The sequence below is a fragment of the Amblyomma mixtum genome, chromosome 2, assembly GCF_055824585.1.
Source record: "Amblyomma mixtum isolate Tamu chromosome 2, ASM5582458v1, whole genome shotgun sequence".
Lineage (NCBI taxonomy): Eukaryota > Metazoa > Arthropoda > Arachnida > Ixodida > Ixodidae > Amblyomma > Amblyomma mixtum.
Window position 1 is genome coordinate 18260438 of NC_143013.1, and position 23719 is coordinate 18284156.

General features: G+C 47.2%; 1 protein-coding gene across 1 annotated transcript in view; it reads right to left on the bottom strand.

Moving 5' to 3' along the window:
• Positions 1-1446: 1446 nt before the first annotated feature.
• The window catches only part of LOC149358576 (uncharacterized), a 38113-nt gene continuing 15840 nt past the window's right edge, over positions 1447-23719 (bottom strand). The window contains exons 7-13 of the mRNA XM_089567566.1: positions 21954-23052; positions 19263-19399; positions 17381-18479; positions 14690-14826; positions 12808-13906; positions 9054-9190; positions 1447-8260 (exon numbers count right to left, since the gene is read on the bottom strand). Coding sequence (XP_089423692.1) covers positions 1786-8260; positions 9054-9190; positions 12808-13906; positions 14690-14826; positions 17381-18479; positions 19263-19399; positions 21954-23052 — 10183 coding nt within the window. The 3' untranslated portion in view covers positions 1447-1785. The remainder of the gene's footprint in view (positions 8261-9053; positions 9191-12807; positions 13907-14689; positions 14827-17380; positions 18480-19262; positions 19400-21953; positions 23053-23719) is intronic.

The following is a 23719-nucleotide window of genomic DNA, read 5'->3' on the forward strand; positions in this document are numbered from 1 at the left end:
CCGGACAACAGCGGCGGCAAAAGCCAATGGGCTCCAGGAATGAGGGCCCAACCAACCAGCTGCGATTTCCTCTCTGCATTAAACGTTCTCTCTGTCTTCAAATGATCGGTGACGGTGCATGTATGTTGTACAGCGCAGATATTTTTTCAGTATATCTGAATGCGCATTCACCTTTCCACTGCACAGAAAATATGAAGGAACACTTTCTTGCAACGCTCTTTACTCGATCTCTACTTGAAATGCGTGCGCGTGTCTGTGATAGCACTTGTTAAAAAAAAACAAAAAAAAAACAGGCATTTTGCAATTTCAGAACGCCCGCGGCCTGCGCAAAGTAGCCGATTCGACGGCTGGAACGAAAACGAAACTGCTTCAACGGCCGCCTACACTTTAAACAGAAAGGGGTAAAGAAGGGAGTAACCTCTCCTCTAGCGCCATCCCCGCTAGAGGACAGTTCACTCCCTTTTAGTCCCATATAGGTGTATTCGTCTTAGTGTAGCAAGCCCAACAGCTTGAATGCCGTTGATAGCTTGTGGTTCTGAACTTGGATACAACGCTGACACGCTGTTTGAGTGCACAGACTGCGAGTCGAAAAATTTAGCCCTCGTGCTTGCGTCCAGCCTTTCTCTTCGTCGTTTGTTTTGTTTTGTTTCAGATTATCACTCTTCATATTCACTCATACTATCGCCGTGCTGCTGTCTTCGTATTTCGACGGTAATTGTCCACTGACGGCGAAATAGCGTTCCTCTAGAAAGCGCGTAAATACACGTCACCAAGCGCAGCTGTACGAATCCGTGAGCGCTCGCGCAATTTTTGTGGCCTATAAGAGATTTGTTTTCGGTAAGAATCACACATTTTCTCTCACGTGACGCTATTGTTTAAATCTAGCCTGACTTGGTATTCCCCCTTTTTATTGTCCCTTTAACACGGCGATTTCAGAGCGTTTGCTCTAAGCTCGTTATTGTCGTTGTCCTTTGTTGCAGTCGCATCAGGGTGCCTTGCACAGTAAGATAGTTGTGAAACACTGACTCATTTAAGGTAGTCGAGGTTGAATTTTGTTTTGCAGCTCGTTCTTCTTCTTCTTTCTCTTGTTCTTCTTCTTCTTCATCTTCTCCCGCAGTAAAAATCGTTCCTTAGTGCCTCGTTGTCGTTGTCGTCAGCGGCGGCGCAGTCCGCAGCGCAAAGTGTGAAGAAGATGTTGAAAACGAAGCGCTAGCGACACTTTTTCGTCATCGCTGATCGCCTGCGCACGAGTCTTCTGAAGCAGCACCACGCATGCGATTAGTCTCCGTGTAGTGCCACACGAATAGACGGCCTATATGAAATGTAAATAGGGTTCGACTTTCGGGAGGATCCCCATCAGCTGTCGCTTGAGCAGCGCCCCGTACATAGCTTCATTACAGCGCTCTTTTTTCACTTCGTTTACAAAATAATGAGAACAGAATTCGGTTCAAGCACGAGAAGGTACATTTATTAACAAGCGTAGTCCCGTAGAAAGAGCAACAAAAATTCAGTCTTAAATAAAGCACTCAACAAGGTACAAGAGCACAAATAGGCAATGCTACAAGAAAATACCATAGCCCATAGCCACCCATAGCCAGCCGAGCTGGCTATGGGTCCCATCAAGTTTTGATGTATTGGTTTCACAAAATAAAATGATGATGATGATTAAGGTACACGCTTTGCAAGGACACGCAGCAAGCACAGGATGGCGTCAGAAACAAGCAAGTACAATAAGGCGCTACAAAGGATCATGATGTTTAATCTAAAAGGCAATTATATAGGCACTTACAAAACTGGAGAAAGGAGAGCCGAATCTTCAGGTAAGGAATTCCAGTCGGATATTGATTTCGGAAGGAAAGAAAATTTGTACAAGTTCTTGCGGGCAAAAAGTGGCTTTATGTAACGACTGTGTTTATTCCGAGGTCGGCAGCTGTCTTTTTTGAGGTAGTCTTGAAGCTGTGTGCCTATTTTGTTGAAGTACAAAAGACGAAGAAAGCGCAGTCGTGCGAGCTTTCTTCTTTCAGCCAATGGTTCAAGACGTGCCTGTCGTAACATTTCGGACGGCGAGTCTTTTCGCTTATACCGGTCGTATATGAATCTAGCGGCTAATTCTTGAATCTTTTCTAGTTTATTTATGTCGGCTTTAGTGTGCGGGTCCCATATTATGGAGGCATATTCCAGGGATGGTCTAATAATGGATTTATATGCTTGCAACCTCCGCGCACTCGATGCGTTGCCCAATTTATGCCTCAAGATTCCAAGCTCTTTCCTCGCTGATGCGCAGATGTTAGAAATATGTGCTGACCATTTGAGGTTGGGTGTTAAGGTAACACCCAAATACCTATATTCTTCCACTTGTCTAATTCTATTGTCCTTGATAGTATACTCAAATTTCATTTTATTTGTTTTGTTGCTAGCACACAAGTAAGCAGTTCTGTCAAAATTGATGACCATTTTCCAGTTATTGCACCAGTCAGCTAGTCGTTTCAAGTTTTCTTCTAAGATTCGTTGATCCAATTTAGAATGAATACTTTTGAAGATAATGCTGTCACCAGGGAGTAACCTAGCCGACGTGCTGTTTCCTAGTTCACTTACAAGGTCATTCATGTAGATATTAAATAGAACCGCTCCCAACACGGAGCCCTGCGGAAGGCCATCATTTAAATAAGATTTCACCCAGTCGCGAATTTGAAGAGGGACGCCTATTTTTTTCATTTCACTTATTAATTTGCTGTGGGAAATATTGTCAAATGCTTTGGAAAAGTCTAGAAAGATTATATCAACCTGTCCACCATTATCGAGAGCTTCAGCTAGCTCATGAATGGTGTCTGTTAGCAGCGTATTCGTGGAAAAATGTTTCAGAAAGCCAAATTGCCTGTTGCCAATTGCTGCATACCTCTCTAAAAAGCTGTTAAGATATGTTAGTATAATATCCTCTAGAAGTTTGCATGGAATATATGGGCATGGTAATGGTCGGTAATTATTCATTTCTAATGGAATCCTCTTCTTTAATACAGGGTCAACGCGCGCAACACGCCAGTCATGGGGCACGACGCCTGACTCAACAGATTTTCGAAAGATTACGACAAGAAACTTAGCCAAAATTTGGGCATACCTTTTTAGAAATGCTGCGGGCATATTATCAGGACCAGACAATTTTTTTGGATCTAGTCGCAGGAGTAATCCGATGACGAGTTCCAAAGAAATGTTAATGCTGTTTGAGCCATCACTGACGGGTGTGTTATCAAAACTCGAATCAGGTTTTGAAAATTGGCTTTCGAATGGAAGGTCGAACCTATCTGCCATTTCTTTTTCGTTGATTATAGTGTTACCATCAGCAGACACTGGTTGTAGCCTTTTACTCTTCAGCTCTCTAGCCTCCGAAGGTTGCTTTTTGCATACTTTCGTTCGTTTTTCTGGAATGAAGTTGTGCATGCAGTAATCGCAGTGGAATTTAAACTTCGCCCACAGCTCATTTACGTCGTCCTCACTGAAAGATGATAAGGCGTCTTCAAGATAACCCTCAATACGTGAACTGTCCGCCGCGTCATAAAGTTTTACGATTTTTAATTTCGGCGAAGAGCGTCCAGTTAGCAGTGGGAGCATGCAGGTAAAGTAGAGCAGTTTATGATCAGAGATCCCCTCGTGAACTTCAGTAGTACAATCTTCAAAACAAGAGGAACAGAAGATGAGATCTAAAAGAGAGGAGATTGATCTAGTTACGCGTGTAGGACAACGGACAGTCTGAGTGAGGTTATAGGCAAGTTGCATACCAAGAAGTACTTCGGAACTTTTCGTACCCGGTGCTTCATACTTCGTTGTTCCCCAGTCAATATTGCGAAGATTGAAGTCTCCTGCAATTATCAGGTTCTGATTTTGATAATTTTCCAGGTAATCATGTAATCCCTGCAGATATTCTACTCCCGCCCCAGGAGGCCTATAGATTCCAACGATAGTTATCTCATCGCCTGAGAACTTCAGCTTGCACGAAACACTTTCATGATCATTTGAAACGCCGGGAAGCAAGGAAGAAGACAGTTCAGTTTTCACAAGTATCGCAACTCCTCCACCCTTCGTGGTGCGGTCCTTCCGGTAGCATGTGTATGCAGGTGGCACTATATCACTGTCAGGAATGTTAGCATGTAGCCATGTTTCAGATATAACTGCCACGTGCGGATCATACGAGAGTAATAACTTCTTTAACTGCTCCTGTTTGTTACACAAGCTTTGCGCGTTGAAACATATGAAACGAAGGGGTAGGCGCTGGTCTGCCTTGTCCACGTTACTGGCTGTCGCCTCCAAGCCTGGTGTAGCATTTTCGTCCACGTTGTCGTTTTCATTTTCCATATTTAAAGCAGAATAATCTTCTTCCTTTTCAAACTCGTTGCCTTCTTTGCAGCAAGGGGACTCCATGTCGTTTTCATTCAAAACACTACCGGCAACCTCCCAAGATGTTCTGGGTGAAGCGGGTGGCAGGGGTTTTTTTAGAGCGCTATCGAGACCAAAGAGCAAGCCTCCTGCCTCCAACAAATTCGCTGGAAATTCCGCATCGTTTCGCTGCTTTTTCAGTTCATCGTCACAAGTGCGGATATCACTGGCGTCATGAACGACTGAGGACGCCTCAGGGGATACAGATGAAGGTATCTTCACGAGAAGACGATCCTGCGAGTTATGCAGATCGTCATTGGTCAAATCAATGGTCCTCTGATTCTTGACGGGGCTGCCGAAAATGTGATCCAGCAGAGGGTCTTCCAGTCTCTCTGTATTTGGCTCCTCGTGTTGTCGCGTCCTTTTACTCTCACGGCCATTTTGCCAATGTTGCTGGTTCTGCTTGTCGCTGGTTTCAGGTTCACTCCATTCGATGTCTGCAGTAGTCCTTTGACTGGAGATAGGCGCAATTACGGACCGTTCCGTCTCCTGGTTAGCAATGGAACTGGGGCCTTCATTGGCATCGTGAAGGACAGAAGACGCCTCAGGGGATAGAGAGGAAGGTATCTTCACAAGAATTTGAACCGGCGAGACATGCAGATTGGCATTGAGCGAATCAATGACCCTCTGATTCTTGACGGGGCTGCTGGAAAGGTTATCCAGCTGCAGGTCTTCCAGTCTCTCTGTATTTGTCTCCTCGTGTTGTCGCGTCCCTTTACTCTCACGTCCATTTTGGCCATGTTGCTCCTTCTGGTGAGCCGACTGCTTGTCGCTGGTTTCAGGTTCACTCCATTCGATGTCTGCAATAGTACTTTGACTGGCGATATGCGCAATTACGGACCGTTGCGTCTCCTGGTGAACGATGCAACTAGGGCCTTCACTGTCATCGTGAACGATGGAAGGCTCCTCAGGTGATACAGATGACGGTACATTCATGAGAACTCGATCCGGCGAGGCATGCATATCGGCATTGCTGAAATCAAAGCCCCATTGATTCCCCACAGGGCTGCCGAAAAGGGGATTCCACCGCTGGCCTTCCAATCTTCCTGTGTTTGCCTCGTCGTGTTGTCTCCTCCGTTTCTTCCGTTTCCTCTTTAATCCGTTTGGACCCGGTTGCTGCTTCTGATGTGCCGCCTGCTTGTCGATGGTTTCATGCTTACTCCATTCGATGTCTGCAGCAGTCCTTTGTCTGGGGATATGCGCAATTGCGGGCAGTTGCTTCCCCTGGTTAACAATGCATTTGGGGCCTTCACTGGCATAATGAACGACCGAAGACGCCTTAGGGCATTCAGTTGACGGTACCTTCATGACAACTGGATCCTGCGAGGCGTGCAGGCCAGCAATGGGGAAATCAAAGCCCCATTGATTTCCCACAGGGCTTCCGAAAAGGGGATTCCACCGCTGGCCTTCCAATCTTCCTGTGTTTGCCTCGTCGTTTTGTCTCCTCCGTTTCTTCCGTTTCCTCCGTTTCCTCTTTAATCCGTTTGGACCCGGTTGCTGCTTCTGATGTGCCGCCTGCTTGTCGATGGTTTCATGCTTACTCCATTCGATGTCTGCAGTAGTCCTTTGTCTGGGGATATGCGCAATTGCGGGCAGTTGCTTCCCCTGGTTAACAATGCATTTGGGGCCTTCACTGGCATAATGAACGACCGAAGACGCCTTAGGGCATTCAGTTGACGGTACCTTCATGACAACTGGATCCGGCGAGGCGTGCAGGCCAGCAATGGGGAAATCATAGGCCCATTGATTCCCCACAGGGCTGCCGAAAAGGGGATTCCACCGCTGGCCTTCCAATCTTCCTGTGTTTGCCTCGTCGTTTTGTCTCCTCCGTTTCTTCCGTTTCCTCTTTAATCCGTTTGGACCCAGTTGCTGCTTCTGATGTGCCGCCTGCTTGTCGATGGTTTCATGCTTACTCCATTCGATGTCTGCAGTAGTCCTTTGTCTGGGGATATGCGCAATTGCGGGCAGTTGCTTCCCCTGGTTAACAATGCATTTGGGGCCTTCACTGGCATAATGAACGACCGAAGACGCCTTAGGGCATTCAGTTGACGGTACCTTCATGACAACTGGATCCGGCGAGGCGTGCAGGCCAGCAATGGGGAACTCAAAGCCCCATTGATTCCCCACAGGGCTTCCGAAAAGGGGATTCCACCGCTGGCCTTCCAATCTTCCTGTGTTTGCCTCGTCGTTTTGTCTCCTCCGTTTCTTCCGTTTCCTCCGGTTCCTCTTTAATCCGTTTGGACCCGGTTGCTGCTTCTGATGTGCCGCCTGCTTGTCGATGGTTTCATGCTTACTCCATTCGATGTCTGCAGTAGTCCTTTGTCTGGGGATATGCGCAATTGCGGGCAGTTGCTTCCCCTGGTTAACAATGCATTTGGGGCCTTCACTGGCATAATGAACGACCGAAGACGCCTTAGGGCATTCAGTTGACGGTACCTTCATGACAACTGGATCCGGCGAGGCGTGCAGGCCAGCAATGGGGAAATCAAAGGCCCATTGATTCCCCACAGGGCTGCCGAAAAGGGGATTCCACCGCTGGCCTTCCAATCTTCCTGTGTTTGCCTCGTCGTTTTGTCTCCTCCGTTTCTTCCGTTTCCTCTTTAATCCGTTTGGATCCAGTTGCTGCTTCTGATGTGCCGCCTGCTTGTCGATGGTTTCATGCTTACTCCATTCGATGTCTGCAGTAGTCCTTTGTCTGGGGATATGCGCAATTGCGGGCAGTTGCTTCCCCTGGTTAACAATGCATTTGGGGCCTTCACTGGCATAATGAACGACCGAAGACGCCTTAGGGCATTCAGTTGACTGTACCTTCATGACAACTGGATCCGGCGAGGCGTGCAGGCCAGCAATGGGGAAATCAAAGGCCCATTGATTTCCCACAGGGCTGCCGAAAAGGTGATCCCACCGCTGGCCTTGCAATCTTCCTGTGTTTGCCTCGTCGTGTTGTCGCTTCCGTTTCCTCTTACGTCCATTTGGACCCTGTTGCTGCTTCTGATGTGCCGACTGCTTGTCGCTGGTTGCATGTTTACTCCATTCGACGTCTGCAGTAGTCCTTTGTCTGGGGATATGCGCAATTGCGGGCCGTTGCTTCCCTTGGTTAACAATGCAACTGGGGCCTTCAATGGCATCGCGAACCACCGAAGACGCCTCAGGGTGTACAGATGACGTTATGTTCATGTGAACTCTATCCGGCGAGACATACAGATCGGCATTTGTGAAATCAATGGCCGATTGATTCGTCACAGGTCTGCCGAAAAGGTGATCCCACCGCTGGCCTTCCAATCTTCCTGTGTTTGCCTCGTCGTGTTGTCGCCTCCGTTTCCTCTTACGTCCATTTGGACCCTGTTGCTGCTTCTGATGTGCCGACTGCTTGTCGCTGGTTGCATGTTTACTCCATTCGACGTCTGCACTAATCCTTCGGCTGGCGATATGAGCAATTACGGACTTTTCCGAACCCTGTTTAACAATGCAACTGGGGGCGTCACTGACGTCATGCGTGGCCGCTGGGAAGTGTGAGGACAGAGAAGAGGTCTGCGGCTCGGAAAGTCGAGCCGAGGCGTGTTCTGCTGTAACCATTTCAATAGACGTCTGCAATCTGACAGGGCTGCCGGATCGATTATACCGTTCCTCCTCCTCCGGTTTCACCCTCTGGTCCTCCTCAAGCCGCAGCCTACGCTCCCCGTCATATTTTTGATCCTGCTCTTGATTCTGATGAGTGTGAACCCTATGGCTGGTTCCTTGCGTCTCTCTTTCGATGTCTCCCAGCACTTCTTGACTGATGATTGCGCACTGGAGCTGCATAGCAGTCGAAGTGTCATTGCTGTTACAGGCCCTGTGAGAAAATAGAAACAGGTGCTTATTATTACTGCTGCAGGCGAATCTCGGCAATTGATTTCTGTTCGTGTGAAGAGTGAGAGTTCAGCTGGCCAGAATAAATTATTTTACGAAGACTTATTGAGAAAACTGGACGATAACAGAGTCCATAAACAGTTTTGACTCACAGTGGCGAAAATGAGCACACAGCTGACCGGTAAGCATACAGGAAACCATGACAGAAGGTTAAAGGGTTATAAACGTAGGGTAAAAACTCAACAGTACGGAAACCGGAACAGGATATGCAGGAAGGCGTGGTTCCATTACAATCGAAGAGGCGGCGCTCTACTTATTTAGCAAGATCAGCGAGATGTGAAGATATAAAAGAGAATTTAACTAAGAAGGCGAGAGAGGTGTAGTGCGTAACATGTTCGTAGAATCAATTTACCATATTTTAATAGAATGCAGCAGTGCCCAACTCAGATGTCGACACAGGTACTGGCAATTTCTCTCTATGGTCGTAGGGTTTAGAGATAATAAAATACGTAAAACTGAATCTGAGGTAAACGTTAGCAAAAACCGATATGCACATTGACGGCTTAAAATCAATGCATTAACGTAAGGACACAAGTTTTGAATTAAAACCGATGAAGCATAAAAGTCAATAGAGCTATTGCTTCTAAAAAACGATGAATTTATGCATAATACCACTACGTTTGACAGATTGGATAGAGAAATGTAAAGAAAAGAAATACAGAGCATGGTGGTTAGTCCCATCATCCATTCCTAAAGAGAACGCTCCTAACACCCACCCATCCATGAATCCATACATATCTTGCTGGTGGGGCGACGTCCCGTCCGCCACCACTTGCGAGCTGCCGTCTGTGCGGCACCATCCGGGGGAGTCCGCGTACTCGGACTGCCAGTAGAACTCGCTGCCAGCCTCTTCCTGCAGCACATACAGGAGACTGCTTATCTTCGTCGCGGGATGCACTGACGCAGTGCCGCACATCGTTTTCTGCAGGCCACGCTGTATGCGGACTGCCATAGACCTGTGCCCGCAGGCGCAATAAAATCACTTCGTACGCTGATACAACAGATGCCCTAACAGTTCGACGAAGGCGCATGTGTGTGGGCAAAACATTTCAAGAGTTGAGGCCAAAAGTTCACTGCACTCTGAGCAACTTGGTGCGCAAGGAAATACAGTATAGCGCTGGAGATCCGAAGCAGATAAGTAAGAGAAAAATATGACCGCTTATACAAATGACAGAAACAAAACAGAGACCTCGTCCTGATTACGACGGTTTAGGACGACCACGGCAGACTTTCGTAGATTACACAAACTCTGACATCGTACGATATTGCGTCGCTGAAATGCAGTGCACAGTATGTTCAGTGACATTTGTTAACTTTCGGTCTTTGTTACCTCATGAACCGCGTAGTGAGTATACCAGGCTCGTTTCTCGAGATTATGCGTCATAAATGAGGTTTGGAATCCTTGGTTTTCATTTTTGAATATTTTGTGGAAATTTTTCGATGTTTGTTTTAGAACAGAATTTCTCGTTTTTTTTTAGTGGAAGAATATCGATATGTTCTAATGATTTGGTGACTTTTTCTGCGATTTAGTGTTGGAGTCCTAAGGGATGGAAAGGCACTTAGAGTCTATATTAGGCTTTCTTCAGCATGAACGCGTTATTCTCTAGTAGTTGTTGTTCATATGGAAATGCTTGTAGCAGAGCATGTAAGAGGAATAGCTGTCATACTGAAGGGCAGTGCAACGCAAACTAAATGAGAAGATAAAAAGTCAGCAATAAAATTCCAATACGGAAAGGTGTCAGGCAGGGAGGCACGATCTCGCCAATGCTCTTCACTGCCTGCTTACAGGAGGTATTCCGAGGAGTGGAATGGGAACAGTTGAGGATAAGAGTTAATGGAGAATACCTGAGTAATTTGCGATTCGCTGATGACATTGCCTTGCTAAGCCTCTCATGACAAGAACTGCAAAGCATGATCAATCAGTAAGACAGGCAGAGCAGAACGGTGGGGCTAAGAATTAACATGCAGAAAACCAAAGTAATGTCCAACAGCCTAGCATGGCAACACCAGTTCGCAATTGGTAGCGAGGTGCTGGAAGTAGTAAGAGAATATGTCTACTTAGGGCAGGTAGTGACCGCAGATCCGGATCATGAGAGGGAAATAACTAGAAGAATAAGAATGTTGTGGAGCGCATATGGCAGGTTCTTTCAGATCATGAATGGTAGCTTGCCAATATCCCTGAAGAGAAAAGTATACAACAGCTGTATCCTACCGGTACTCACCTATGGGGCAGAAACGTGGAGGCTAACAAAGAGGGTTCAGCTGAAGTTAAGAACAACGCAGCGAGCTATGGAAAGGAAAATGATAGGTGTAACGTTAAGAGATCGGAAGAGGGCGGAGTGGGTGAGGGAACAAACGCGGGTTAATGACATCTTAGTTGAAATCAAGAGGAAGAAATGGGCTTGGGCAGGGCATGTAATGCGAAGGCAAAATAACCGCTGGTCCTTAAGGGTAACGGAGTGGATTCCAAGAGAAAGCAAACGTAGCAGGGGACGGCAGAAAGTTAGGTGGGCGGATGAGATTAAGAAGTTTGCGGGGATACAGTGGCGGCAACTGACAAAGGACAGAGTTAATTGGAGAGACATGGGAGAGGCCTTTGCCCTGCAGTGGGTGTAGTCAGGCTGATGATGATGATGAAAAAAATGAGTGAAGTTTACATGTAAGAGGTAGATTAACACATCACCGCTTGGTTGTCATGCTGCGTTGAGCGAGAGAGCGGGGGCATAACTTAGTTTGGATGTTGCTGGCTCCAATGGAACTGCGGCCGAATCGTGGCAGCCAGAGCGTCATACGTAATCATTCCGTCCACACAAGATTCAGCGGCGCTGTACTATATGGAGTTGATAAACCAACTTAACCGACTAATTGCTCAAATAGGAAGATGATAGCGACCAAACGGTGCTTAGTCAGCAGGTGGGAAGGAGGTGATGCTTGCTAGTCTGCTGAGGCGTGTAAGCTTGCGAAGCAATGCACCAAATAGCACAACTACCAAACTTACAAAACAATTCCGCCACCACGTCACGCCGCTGGCTTCTCTACCTATTTATTTTCACCTTTGAGTGAATGCTACACGTGCTCATCAGTCAGCTAGCTGCGCCTTGCTGCCAAGCATCCAGGCTTTTTTCGGTTAATAGCGATTTTCGAAAACTTTATTCAACGTGTGCCTATACGATTTTTCGGTTTAAACAGCAAATACCATAGCCTCCTCATATGCTGATGCTGCCGGTCAGACTACAATAGCACTAATTTGCTGAGTTTTTCGCTGCAAAGGTAGGCATGCTAACCCAGCAAATCAACAGGGAGCGCGCAGCCATGGCTGTATTGACCTACTACCAGAAGTAATTATGCCTACCATTAGTGACAGTGAGTTTAACGATTCTTACCGATAAGCACAGCAGAAAATGTTTTATTCTCACGACAGATTTTCCGGTAGTGTTTTGAGGCCTGACGGCTGAAAATCTTGTCGTGACAACCGGATTCGGTGTAGTATGGCGCAGTCCCCTGTCCTATCGACAGAGACAGTATACTGTCGTCATAAGAGAAAGCTTCTCCTTCGGAGCAATAGCGCAAACAGGACAAGGGAGAAAAGAACGAGTAGACACACACTTTATCTTTTGTCCCTTGTCCTTTTTGCGCGCGCTATTGCTTCGAAGTATGAACCAACAAGCCCGAATTTCAACGTTGCTTCTCAATGGTACGGAAAAATTCGTCTTAACGACAGGACGACAAAAGATATGTTGTAGTGTGGGAGCAGGTTTATCGTATTTTTCGGCTGGGTGTATTCTGCCCTTTTCATCTATAACCTTTTAGAGAGTATCAGTAGTTTTTGGCTTTCACTGCCACTTTTCGCTTTCGTACCTTGGGACAATGCGCAAAAATATCGGAATCCCGAATAAGAAATAAAAAAATAAACACCGCAAAAAATTACAAGAGAGTAGCGCTACGTGGTTGAGAGCCGACAATTTGGGAAGTACTGTGTTCGTGCCGCTATGGCTCGTGGAATATGCGGACATCGTGTGGCATCGCGAACTTTGTTCCCAGGCGTAGACAAAGAGCGGCTAGGGGGCTGCAACGGCATATTCGCGAATTTTTCACTTCATGAGTTCTTAAGGCGCGACAGCCCTGGCTATTAAGACGTTACATAGCCCCAACGGCTGCATTCTCTTGCTCTCATCATCCCGCTATCGGATGCATTTCCCGCCTTGCTTTGGCTATTCTAGGGTAGCCTGTGGCAATTTCGGACTCATCTCAGCAAGCAGCACCTTAATCGGAGCGCGCCGATAGGGCGCTTCACTCTTGTTAGCTATACGGTCGCCCTGCAGTGTGGTCGAAAGTAATCGGAATCACGCACCTCGTGCCGCCCCCCTACTTCTAACGTCCTAGCCCATGATCAGCATTGGAACGATCAAGCCCCCATAGAATATAACCGCCCCGCGCGGCGTACCGGCAGCTTTCGGGAAGATCACTCACCGGCTTCCTAAAGACTGCACCTATACTCTTCATCCTCGCATTGTTGTTCTGGGAGTCTTCACGGCTCTTGTTCAGGTGTTTTGCTTCGTCGTGGCTCTTGTAATGTGACATGACGGGCTCATCATGGATCAAAATGGTAGTAAGCTGCCCAGGACAAGCTTCCTGTACGCAGCGCCACCAACAGCGCACTCCGTCTTGTCTCAAGAGCGTGAACAAATAACCACGGTAATTGGCCTGCCCAGCCGCGTCGACTACGACTGACTCTTCGCCTTCAGTGACTTCCAAAGTGCCACCATGATTCGTTGGAGTTGTCATCATTTCACTCTCTGGGGCTCTGCCGAAGGAACGTTGCTTCTGCTGTTCATCGTCGTAACTACGGGCATCACTAGAGTCGTGAATGACCGAAGATGCCTGAGGGGATACAGATGAAGGTACCGGCGTGAGAAGTCGATCCGGTGAGACATGCAGATCGGCATTGGTCAGACCGATGGCCGACTGCTTCCTGACCGGGCTGCTGTAAAGTTGATTCCACTGCCGCTCTGCCTGTCTTTCTCTATTTTCCTCCTGATGCTGTTGCCTCCATTTCCTCCTACGTCCATTTTGGTCCTGTTCCTGCTTCCGATGAGCCGACAGCTTGTCAGTGGTTTCTTGTTGACTACCTTCGGTGCCTGCGTTGATCCCTTGACCGGCGATATGCACAGTTACTACGGAGCGTTGCGTCTTCTGGTTACCAATGCAATTGGGGGCTTCATTGACGTCATGCGTGGCCGCTGGAGCGTGGGTTAATAGAGGCGACGCCTCCTGCTCAGAAAGTCGACCCGACGCGGTTTCTGCTGTAACCGTTTCAATGGACGTCATCAACTGACCAGGGCTGCCGGATGGGTGATGCCATTTTTGTTCCTCCAGCCTCTCCCTCTGCTCGTCTTCAAGTGGCAGCCTGCGCTCCCCGTCATATGTTTGTTCCTGGTCTTTGTTCTGGAGAGGGTGCATCCTCAGGCTGGTTCCTTGCGTCTCCGTTTCGATGTCCCCAAGCACTCCCTGATTGATGATTGAGTGCTCGAACTGAATAGCAGGGGATGTGTCGACATCATTGCAAGCCCTGTGAAAAAATAGAAACAAGCGCTTATAATTACTGCTGCAGGGAGAATATCGGCAATTGAATTGTGTTCATGCAAAAAGCGGGAATTTAGCCGACCAGAATACAATATTGTACGAAGAACTACTGAGGAAATTGGACAATAACACAGTCCATGAGCAGTTTTGACTTATAGTGGCGGAAATGACCCGTAAGGTTATAGGAAAACATGACAGCAAAATAAAGGTTTGTAAACCTAGGGCCAAAAACCAAACAGTACAGAAAGAGGGACAGTCAATGCAGGAAAGAGTTGTTCTATGATAATCGAAGTGGTGGCGCTCTGATTGTTTAGCAAGATCACGGGAATGAGAAGCTATAAAAGAGAATTTAACCAAGAAGGCGAGACAGGTGTAGTTCTTAACAAGTTCGTAGAATCAATTGAGCACATTATAGCAGTATGCGGCAGCCCCAACTCAGATGTCGACACAGGCAGTGTCAATCTCGCTGTGTGGTCGTAGGGTTTCGAGATAACAAAATAAGTAAGAATGAATCTGTGGTAAAGACTTGCAAAAACCGATATGCACATTGACGGCTTGACGTATGCACATTGACTTAAGGACACTAGCTTTGAAATAAAACCGGTGAAGCATAAAAGTCAACAGAGCTATTGCTTGTAAAAAACGTTGAATTTATGCATAATACCAGTACTTTTGAATGATTGGAGAGAGAAATGTAAAGAGAGGGAATGCAGAGTATGGTGGCTCCTCCCATCCCCCCGTTTCAAAAGAGAACTCTCCTAACACCCACCCATCCATGAATCCATACACATCGTGCTGGAGAGGCGACGTCCCGGCCGCCATGACTTTCGAGCTGCCGTCTGTTCGGCACCATCCGGGGGAATCCTCGTACTCGGATTGCCAGCAGAACTCGCTGCCAGCCTCTTCCTGCAGCACGTAGAGGAGATTGCTTATCTTCGTCGCGGGATGCATTGACGCAGAGCCGCACATCTTTTTCTGAAGGCCACGCTGTATGCGGGCTGCCATAGACCTGTGCCCGCAGGCGCAATAAAAGTACATTGTACGTTGGTACAACGGAGGCCCTAACTGTTCGACTAGGGTGCATGTGTGTGGGCAAAACTTTTCAAGAACTGAGGCCCAAAGTTCACTCCACTCTGTGCAACCTGGGAGCGCAAGTATAGCGCGAGAGGTCGGAAACAGATAAGTAACAGAAAAGTATGACCGCTTAATATAAATGACAGAATCACAATAGAGACCGCATCCTGATTACGATGGCTTAGGACGACTACCGCAGACTTTGGTAGATTCGACGAACTGTGACATCGTACGACATTGCGTCGTTTACATTGCACAGTGTGTTCAGTGATATTTCTTAACTACCGGTATTTGTTACTTCATGAACCGCGTAATGAGTATATCCAGCTCATTTCTCAAGATTATGCCTTTGGAATCCCCGGATTTTATTTTGGAAAATTTCGTGGACATTTTTCGGTGTTTGTTTTGAGAACGGACGTTCAAGTTTTTTTGTGGGGAAGGATATCATTATGTTCGAATGATTCGATGACTTTTTCTGCAATTTAGTGTGTTAGTTATAAGTGGTGGAAAGTCACCTATTGTCTATATTAGGCTTTTATCAGTATGAACATTTTGTTGTCTAGTAATTGATGTTGATATGGTAATGCTCGGAGCTGAGCTTGTAGAAGGGATGGCTGTCGTAATTAAAAGGCAATGCAACGGGAAATAAATGAGAAGGTATAAAAAGCGAGCGAAGCTTGCATCTAAGAGCTAGACTGACACATGATCGCTTGGTTATCGGGCGGCGTTTAGCGAGGGAGCGGGGGCATCTCTCAGTGTGGATGGTGCTGGCTCTGATGGAACGACGGCTGAATCTTGGCAGCCAGAACGTCATACGTGTTCGTTCCGTCCAAACAAGGTTTAGTGGCGCTGTACTATATGGAGTTGATTAAACCAACTTGGCTGACTAATTGCGCAAACAGGAAGATGATAGTGACCAAACGGTGCTTAGCCAGGAGGAGGGAAGGAGTGGTTCTTGCCAGTCTGCTGAGGCGTGTAAGCTACCGGAGCAATACCCCAAAACGCTCAACTACCCAACTTACAAAACAACTCCGCCACCACATCACGCCGCAGGCTTCTCTACCTATTTATTTTCACCTTCGAGTGAGTGCTACACGTGCTCTTCAGTCAGCTAGCTGCGCCCAGCATGCCAAGAATCCCGCCCTTTTGCGGTTAATACAGACTTTCCAAAATTTTATTCAGCGTGTTTCTATACGATTTTTCGCTTTAAACAGAAAAGACCATCGCCTCCTCATATGCTGATGCTTCCTGTCGGATTGCAGTTATACTAATTTTCTAAGTTGTTGCCTTTAAAGAAAGGCATGCTATCACAGCAGATCAGCAGGCAGCGCGTAGACATGACTGCATTCACCTACTACTATAATTAATTATGCCGACCATTGGTAACAATGACTTGCCGATCTTTTTAAAAAAGCACAGCAGAAAATGTTTTCTTGCCGCGACAGATTTTACCGTAGCGTTTTGGATTCTGACGACGGAAATTCTTGTTCGTGGCAACCGGATATTGTGCAGTTTTGTGCGGTCCCCTGCCCTATCGACAAAGCCAGTACACTGTCGTAATTAAAGAAAGCTTCTCAATGCTACAGAAAAATTTGTCCTAACTGCAGGACGACAAAATAAAAAAAAAATGTCGCAATTTGGGAGCAAGTTTGTCCTAATTTTCGACTGGGAATATTCTGTTCTTTCTCGTATACCTTTTTAGACAGTACCAGTAGTTTGTGGCTTTCATTGCCGCTTTTCCCTCTGGCACCTTGCAACAATGCGCAAAAATACCGAAATCCCGAATAAGAAATCTGTGCTGAATAGCATTCACTGAAAGAAAAAAAACACCCAAAAAAAATAGAAGACCGTAGTGCTACGTGGTGGAGAGCCCCGAAAATTTGGGAAGTACTATGTTTGTGCCGCTATGGCTCGTGGAATATGCGGACATCCTGTGACATCGCGAACTTTGTGGCCAGGCGTAGAAAAAGAGCGGCTAGGGGGCTGCAGCGGCATATTCGCGGCCTTTTCACTTCGAGAGTTCGTAAGGCGCGACAGCACTGGCCACCGAAAGGTTACGTAGTCCCAACGGTTGCAATCCCTTACTCTGATCGTCCCGCTACCCGATACATTTCCCGCCCTGCTTTGGCTATTCTAGTGCTGCCTGTGGCAAATTTGAACTGATCTCTGCAAGCAGCACCTTTATCGAAGCTCAACGATCGGTCCCTCCACTTTTGTGAGCTATATTGTCGCCTTGTAGCGTGGCCGAAAGTAATCGGAATCCCGCAACTCCTGCACTCCACTACTCCTTATGTCATAGCCCATGAGCAGCGTTGGAACGATCAATCCCCGCCTTAATAGAACCGCCTTACGCGGCGCAACGGCAGCTTTCGGGAAGATAACTCACCGGCTTCCTGAAGATTGCATCTATACGCTTCGTCCTCGCATTGTTGTACTGAGAGTCTTCACTGCTCTTCTTCGGGTGTTTTGCGTCGTCGTGGCTCTTGTAACGAGATATGACGTGCTCGTCATGGATCAAAATGGTGGTGAGCTGCCCAGGACAAGCTTCCTGTACGCAGCGCCACGAATTGTGCACCCCGTCTTGTCTGAGGAGCATGAACAAATAACCATGGTATTTGGCCTGCCCAGCCGCGTCGACTACGACTGACTCTTCGCCTTCAATGACTTCCGTAGTGCCACCATGATTCGTTGGAGTTGTCATCATTTCACTCTCTGGGGCTCTGCCGAAGGACCATTGCTTCTGCTTTTCATCGTCGTAGCTGCGGGCATCTCTGTAGTCGTGAATGACCGAAGACTCCTGAGGGGATACAGACGAGGGTACCGGCGTGAGAAGTCGATCCAGCGAGACATGCAGATCGGCATTGGTCAGACCGATGGCCGACTGCTTCCTGACCGGGCTGCTGTAAAGTTGATTCCACTGCCGCTCTTCCTGTCTTTCTCTATTTTCCTCCTGGTGCTGTTGCCTCCATTTCCTCCTACGTCCTTTTTGGTCCTGTTCCTGCTTCCGATGAGCCGACAGCTGCTCAGTGGCTTCTTGTTGACTACCTTCGGTGCCTGCGTGGATCCCTTGACCGGTGATATGCACAGTTACTACGGAGCGTTGCGTCTTCTGGTTACCAATGTAACTGAGGGCTTCTTTGACGTCATGCATGGCCGCTGGAGCGTGGGTTAATAGAGGCGACGCCTCCTGCTCAGAAAGTCGACCCGACGCGGTTTCTGCTGTAACCGTTTCAATGGACGTCATCAACTGACCAGGGTTGCCGGATCGGTGATGCCATTTTTGTTCCTCCAGCCTCTCCCTCTGCTCGTCTTCAAGTGGCAGCCTGCGCTCCCCGTCATATCTTTGTTCCTGGTCTTTGTTCTGGAGAGGGTACATCCTCAGGCTGGTTCCTTGCGTCTCCGTTTCGATGTCCCCAAGCACTCCCTGATTGATGATTGAGTGCTCGAACTGAATAGCAGGGGTTGTGTCGACATCATTGCAAGCCCTGTGAAAAAATAGAAACAAGCGCTTATAATTACTGCTGCAGGGAGAATATCGGCAATTGAATTGTGTTCATGCAAAAAGCGGGAATTTAGCCGACCAGAATACAATATTATACGAAGAACTACTGAGGAAATTGGACAATAACACATTCCATGAGCAGTTTTGACTTATAGTGGCGGAAATGACCCGTAAGGTTATAGGAAAACATGACAGCAAAATAAAGGTTTGTAAACCTAGGGCCAAAAACTCAACAGTACAGAAAGAGGGACAGTCAATGCAGGAAAGAGTTGTTCTATGATAATCGAAGTGGTGGCGCTCTGATTGTTTAGCAAGATCAGGGGAATGAGAAGCTATAAAAGAGAATTTAACCAAGAAGGCGAGACAGGTGTAGTTCTTAACAAGTTCGTAGAATCAATTGAGCACATTATAGCAGTATGCGGCAGCCCCAACTCAGATGCCGACACAGGCAGTGTCAATCTCGCTGTGTGGTCGTAGGGTTTAGAGATAACAAAATAAGTAAGAATGAATCTGTGGTAAAGACTTGCAAAAACCGATATGCACATTGACGGCTTGACGCATGCACATTGACTTAAGGACACTAGCTTTGAAATAAAACCGATGAAGCATACAAGTCAACAGAGATATTGCTTGTAAAAAACGTTGAATTTATGCATAATACCAGTACTTTTGAATGATTGGAGAGAGAAATGTAAAGAGAGGGAATGCAGAGTATGGTGGCTCCTCCCATCCCCCCGTTTCAAAAGAGAACTCTCCTAACACCCACCCATTAATGAATCCATACACATCGTGCTGGAGAGGCGACGTCCCGGCCGCCATGACTTTCGAGCTGCCGTCTGTTCGGCACCATCCGGGGGAATCCTCGTACTCGGATTGCCAGCAGAACTCGGTGCCAGCCTCTTCCTGCAGCACATAGAGGAGATTGCTTATCTTCGTCGCGGGATGCATTGACGCAGAGCCGCACATCGTTTTCTGAAGGCCACGCTGTATACGGGCTGCCATAGACCTGTGCCCGCAGGCGCAATAAAAGTACATTGTACGTTGATACAACGGAGGCCCTAACTGTTCGACTAGGGTGCATGTGTGTGGGCAAAACTTTTCAAGAACTGAGGCCCAAAGTTCACTCCACTCTGTGCAACCTGGGAGCGCAAGTATAGCGCGAGAGGTCGGAAACAGATAAGTAACAGAAAAGTATGACCGCTTAATATAAATGACAGAATCACAATAGAGACCGCATCCTGAATACGATGGCTTAGGACGACTACCGCAGACTTTGGTAGATTCGACGAACTGTGACATCGTACGACATTATGTCGTTTACATTGCACAGTGTGTTCAGTGACATTTCTTAACTACCGGTATTTGTTACTTCATGAACCGCGTAATGAATATATCCAGCTCATTTCTCAAGATTATGCCTTTGGAATCCCCGGATTTTATTTTTGAAAATTTCGTGGACATTTTTCGGTGTTTGTTTTGAGAACGGACGTCCAAGTTTTTTTGAGGGGAAGGATATCATTATGTTCGAATGATTCGATGACTTTTTCTGCGATTTAGTGTGGTAGTTATAAGTGGTGGAAAGTCACGTATTGTCTATATTAGGCTTTTATCAGTATGAACATTTTGTTGTCTAGTAATTGATGTTGATATGGTAATGCTCGGAGCTGAGCTTGTAGAAGGGATGGCTGTCGTAATTAAAAGGCAATGCAACGGGAAATAAATGAAAATATATAAAAAGCGAGCGAAGCTTGCATCTAAGAGCTAGACTGACACATGATCGCTTGGTTATCGGGCGGCGTTTAGCGAGGGAGCGGGGGCATCACTCTGTGTGGATGGTGCTGGCTCTGATGGAACCACGGCTGAATCTTGGCAGCCAGAACGTCGTACGTGTTCGTTCCGTCCAAACAAGGTTTAGTGGTGCTGTACTATATGGAGTTGATTAAACCAACTTGGCTGACTAATTCCTCAAACAGGAAGATGATAGTGACCAAAAGGTGCTTAGCCAGGAGGTGGGAAGGAGTGGTTCTTGCCAGTCTGCTGAGGCGTGTAAGCTAGCGGAGCAATACCCCAAATCGCTCAACTACCCAACTTACAAAACAACTCCGCCACCACATCACGCCGCAGGCTTCTCTACCTATTTATTTTCACCTTCGAGTGAGTGCTACACGTGCTCTTCAGTCAGCTAACTGCGCCCAGCATGCCAAGAATCCCGCCCTTTTGCGGTCAATACAGACTTTCCAGAATTTTATTCAGAGTGTTTCTATACAATTTTTCGCTTTAAACAGAAAAGACCACCGCCTCCTCATATGCTGATGCTTCCTGTCAGATTGCAGTTATACTAATTTTCTAAGTTGTTGCCTTTAAAGAAAGGCATGCTATCACAGCAGATCAGCAGGCAGCGCGTAGACATGACTGCATTCACCTACTACTATAATTAATTATGCCGACCATTGGTAACAATGACTTGCCGATCTTTTTCAAAAAGCACAACAGAAAATGTTTTCTTGCCGCGACAGATTTTACCGTAGCGTTTTGGATTCTGACGACGGAAATTCTTGTTCGTGGCAACCGGATATTGTGCAGTTTTGTGCGGTCCCCTGCCCTATCGACAAAGCCAGTACACTGTCGTAATTAAAGAAAGCTTCTCAATGCTACAGAAAAATTTGTCCTAACGGCAGGACGACAAAATAAAAAAAAAATGTCGCAATTTGGGAGCAAGTTTGTCCTAATTTTCGACTGGGAATATTCTGTTCTTTCTCGTATACCTTTTTAGACAGTACCAGTAGTTTGTGGCTTTCATTGCCGCTTTTCCCTCTGGCACCGTGCAACAATGCGCAAAAATACCGAAATCCCGAATAAGAAGTCTGTGCTGAATAGCATTCACTGAAAGAAAAAAAAACACCCCAAAAAAATAGAAGACCGTTGTGCTACGTGGTGGAGAGCCCCGAAAATTTGGGAAGTACTATGTTTGTGCCGCTATGGCTCGTGGAATATGCGGACATGCTGTGACATCGCGAACTTTGTGCCCAGGCGTAGAAAAAGAGCGGCTAGGGGGCTGCAGCGGCATATTCGCGGCCTTTTCACTTCGTGAGTTCGTAAGGCGCGACATAACTGGCCACCGAAAGGTTACGTAGTCCCAACGCTTGCAATCCCTTACTCTGATCGTCCCGCTACCCGATACATTTCCCGCCCTGCTTTGGCTATTCTAGTGCTGCCTGTGGCAAATTTGAACTGATCTCTGCCAGCAGCACCTTTATCGGAGCTCAACGATCGGGCCCTCGACTTTTGTGAGCTATATTGTGCCTTGTAGCGTGGTCGAAAGTAATCGGAATCCCGCAACTCCTGCACTCCACTAGTCCTTATGTCATAGCCCATGAGCAGCGTTGGAACGATCAATCCCCGCCTTAATAGAACCGCCTTACGTGGCGCAACGGCAGCTTTCGGGAAGATGACTCACCGGCTTCCTGAAGATTGCATCTATACGCTTCGTCCTCGCATTGTTGTACTGAGAGTCTTCACTGCTCTTCTTCGGGTGTTTTGCGTCGTCGTGGCTCTTGTAACGAGATATGACGTGCTCGTCATGGATCAAAATGGTGGTGAGCTGCCCAGGACAAGCTTCCTGTACGCAGCGCCACGAATTTTGCACCCCGTCTTGTCTGAGGAGCATGAACAAATAACCATGGTATTTGGCCTGCCCAGCCGCGTCGACTACGACTGACTCTTCGCCTTCAATGACTTCCGTAGTGCCACCATGATTCGTTGGAGTTGTCATCATTTCACTCTCTGGGGCTCTGCCGAAGGACCATTGCTTCTGCTTTTCATCGTCGTAGCTGCGGGCATCTCTGTAGTCGTGAATGACCGAAGACTCCTGAGGGGATACAGACGAGGGTACCGGCGTGAGAAGTCGATCCAGCGAGACATGCAGATCGGCATTGGTCAGACCGATGGCCGACTGCTTCCTGACCGGGCTGCTGTAAAGTTGATTCCACTGCCGCTCTTCCTGTCTTTCTCTATTTTCCTCCTGGTGCTGTTGCCTCCATTTCCTCCTACGTCCATTTTGGTCCTGTTCCTGCTTCCGATGAGCCGACAGCTGCTCAGTGGTTTCTTGTTGACTACCTTCGGTGCCTGCGTGGATCCCTTGGCCGGCGATATGCATAGTTACTACGGAGCGTTGCGTCTTCTGGTTGCCAATGTAACTAAGGGCTTCTTTGTCGTCATGCATGGCCGCTGGAGCGTGGGTTAATAGAAGCGACGCCTCCTGCTCAGAAAGTCGACCCGACGCGGTTTCTGCTGTAACCGTTTCAATGGACGTCATCAACTGACCAGGGCTGCCGGATCGGTGATGCCATTTTTGTTCCTCCAGCCTCTCCCTCTGCTCGTCTTCAAGTGGCAGCCTGCGCTCCCCGTCATATGTTTGTTCCTGGTCTTTGTTCTGGAGAGGGTGCATCATCAGGCTGGTTCCTTGCGTCTCCGTTTCGATGTCCCCAGGCACTCCCTGATTGATGATTGAGTGCTCGAACTGAATAGCAGGGGATGTGTCGACATCATTGCAAGTCCTGTGAAAAAATAGAAACAAGCGCTTATAATTACTGCTGCAGGGAGAATATCGGCAATTGAATTGTGTTCATGCAAAAAGCGGGAATTTAGCCGACCAGAATACAATATTGTACGAAGAACTACTGAGGAAATTGGACAATAACACAGTCCATGAGCAGTTTTGACTTATAGTTGCGGAAATGACCCGTAAGGTTATAGGAAAACATGACAGCAAAATAAAGGTTTGTAAACCTATTGCCAAAAACCAAACAGTACAGAAAGAGGGACAGTAAATGCAGGAAAGAGTTGTTCTATGATAATCGAAGTGGTGGCGCTCTGATTGTTTAGCAAGATCACGGGAATGAGAAGCTATAAAAGAGAATTTAACCAAGAAGGCGAGACAGGTGTAGTTCTTAACAAGTTCGTAGAATCAATTGAGCACATTATAGCAGTATGCGGCAGCCCCAACTCAGATGTCGACACAGGCAGTGTCAATCTCGCTGTGTGGTCGTAGGGTTTCGAGATAACAAAATAAGTAAGAATGAATCTGTGGTAAAGACTTGCAAAAACCGATATGCACATTGACGGCTTGACGTATGCACATTGACTTAAGGACACTAGCTTTGAAATAAAACCGGTGAAGCATAAAAGTCAACAGAGCTATTGCTTGTAAAAAACGTTGAATTT